Here is a 1,431-nt window from a genome sequence, read left to right on the forward strand (position 1 = left end):
TTATTTGTGAATCTTCAAACGTCTAAATATAACTCCTCTGATCCGAGGTAGAGTAAGACCATAAACTAAAGGGTTATTGATGGGAGGAATCAGGACTATCTCAAGAGACAAAACAACAATAACAACTGTATTTGCTTCATCAGGGTTGTATCGACTTAGGGAAAAATCACAGAGAAATGAGACACAATAATTTACAAAAGTGACAATGTGAGGTAAACAGGTTTGAAAGGCCTTTCCTCTGACTTCAGATGAGCTTCTCCTGCACACAAGCAGAATGCGAAGGTACGTGAAAAAGATAAAGGAAATAGCAGAGAAAGTGGTTGTTACTATTATTGTCTGACCGGCTGTGTTGACCATAGATGAGTCCTTCTCACATGAAAGCAAAATCAGAGGCCCACCAGTGCAAAACATCCTGTTAATATTATTTCCACAAAAAGTTACAAAGTTAAGTTTACGTGTAAAAGCACCAAGAAGAACTGCAGGAAATAACACAGACATAAATACTAACAGCTTCACCCTCCTTAAAGTCATTTTACTGTGATAGTGTAACGGCTGACAAATAGCAACATAACGATCATAGGCCATGACAGTGAGAAGAGTGAGTTCTTGAACTAGATAGGTGGTAATAAAATATGTCTGGATGACACAGGCTTGAAATGAGATAAAATGAGTGTCAGACACAATGTCCATCAGAAACCTGGGGAAGAAGCCGACTGAGCTGTACAGAGAGTTAAAGGACAGACAGCAGATGAAAATATACATGGGCTGATGCAGAGACTTCTCCAGGCACACTGCTAGAATAATGACAACATTAACAAAGATTATAGTCAGGTAGATCAACAGGCAAAGGGTGAAGAACAGATATTTAAGAGGGCCATAATCTGAGAACAGAGTGAACTGAAAATATAATGGATAAAGGCTGCTGTTCCTCCTCATGTCTGAGTAACAGTGGTGCCTAAAGATGAGAAGTGAGAGTGAGGAGGGAAAGGTAAAGCCCTGATCAACTTTCTTTTAAATTCTTAGTCAAACGTTCACTTGAAAATAACAGGAAAGATTGGTTACCAGAAAGTGAACTACCCTAGTTGCACATTTTTAAACAAGCATTCAGATAGGATGCACTGGTTTCACACATAAAACTTGACTTAAACTTCAGTGACAAAAAAATATACACATAAGGTCAGTGTCTAAAAAAACAGGATAGAAATAAATAAAAGTTCAATCAGTATCAATATTTCAAAACAGCAGACAAACAGAGAGCATCTTAGTATCTGAATCCCCTGTGAAAAAAAATACAGAGCAACTTCCCCACATCTACTCAGGATTGAGGTAGCTGGTCCGTTTTTATATTGTTGTGCTGTTACACTGTAACCAGGGAAACATCATCTGGGGCTTGAAGTGATGTAATGTGTGCCACATATTGCCAACATGTGT

The 1,431-nt window shown here is 38.4% G+C and overlaps 1 protein-coding gene across 1 annotated transcript; it reads right to left on the bottom strand.

Annotated features, from left to right (window-relative positions):
* On the bottom strand, positions 1-991 carry LOC141808772 (olfactory receptor 5AR1-like). Its single transcript, XM_074695475.1, has one exon. It carries the CDS (start codon positions 934-936, stop codon positions 1-3), a length of 936 nt encoding a protein of 311 aa, XP_074551576.1. The 5' UTR covers positions 937-991.
* Between the last annotated feature and the right edge of the window lie 440 nt (positions 992-1,431).

This window comes from Halichoeres trimaculatus, unplaced genomic scaffold, assembly GCF_033239565.1.
Source record: "Halichoeres trimaculatus isolate MK-OKI-2021-1 unplaced genomic scaffold, fHalTri1.1 fHalTri1_scaffold_19, whole genome shotgun sequence".
Taxonomy (NCBI): Eukaryota; Metazoa; Chordata; class Actinopteri; order Labriformes; family Labridae; genus Halichoeres; species Halichoeres trimaculatus.

What these genes read in the sequence shown, in the direction of transcription:
- LOC141808772 (XM_074695475.1), bottom strand. Translation starts at nt 936, where the DNA reads ATGAGGAGGAACAGCAGCCTTTATCCATTATATTTTCAGTTCACTCTG.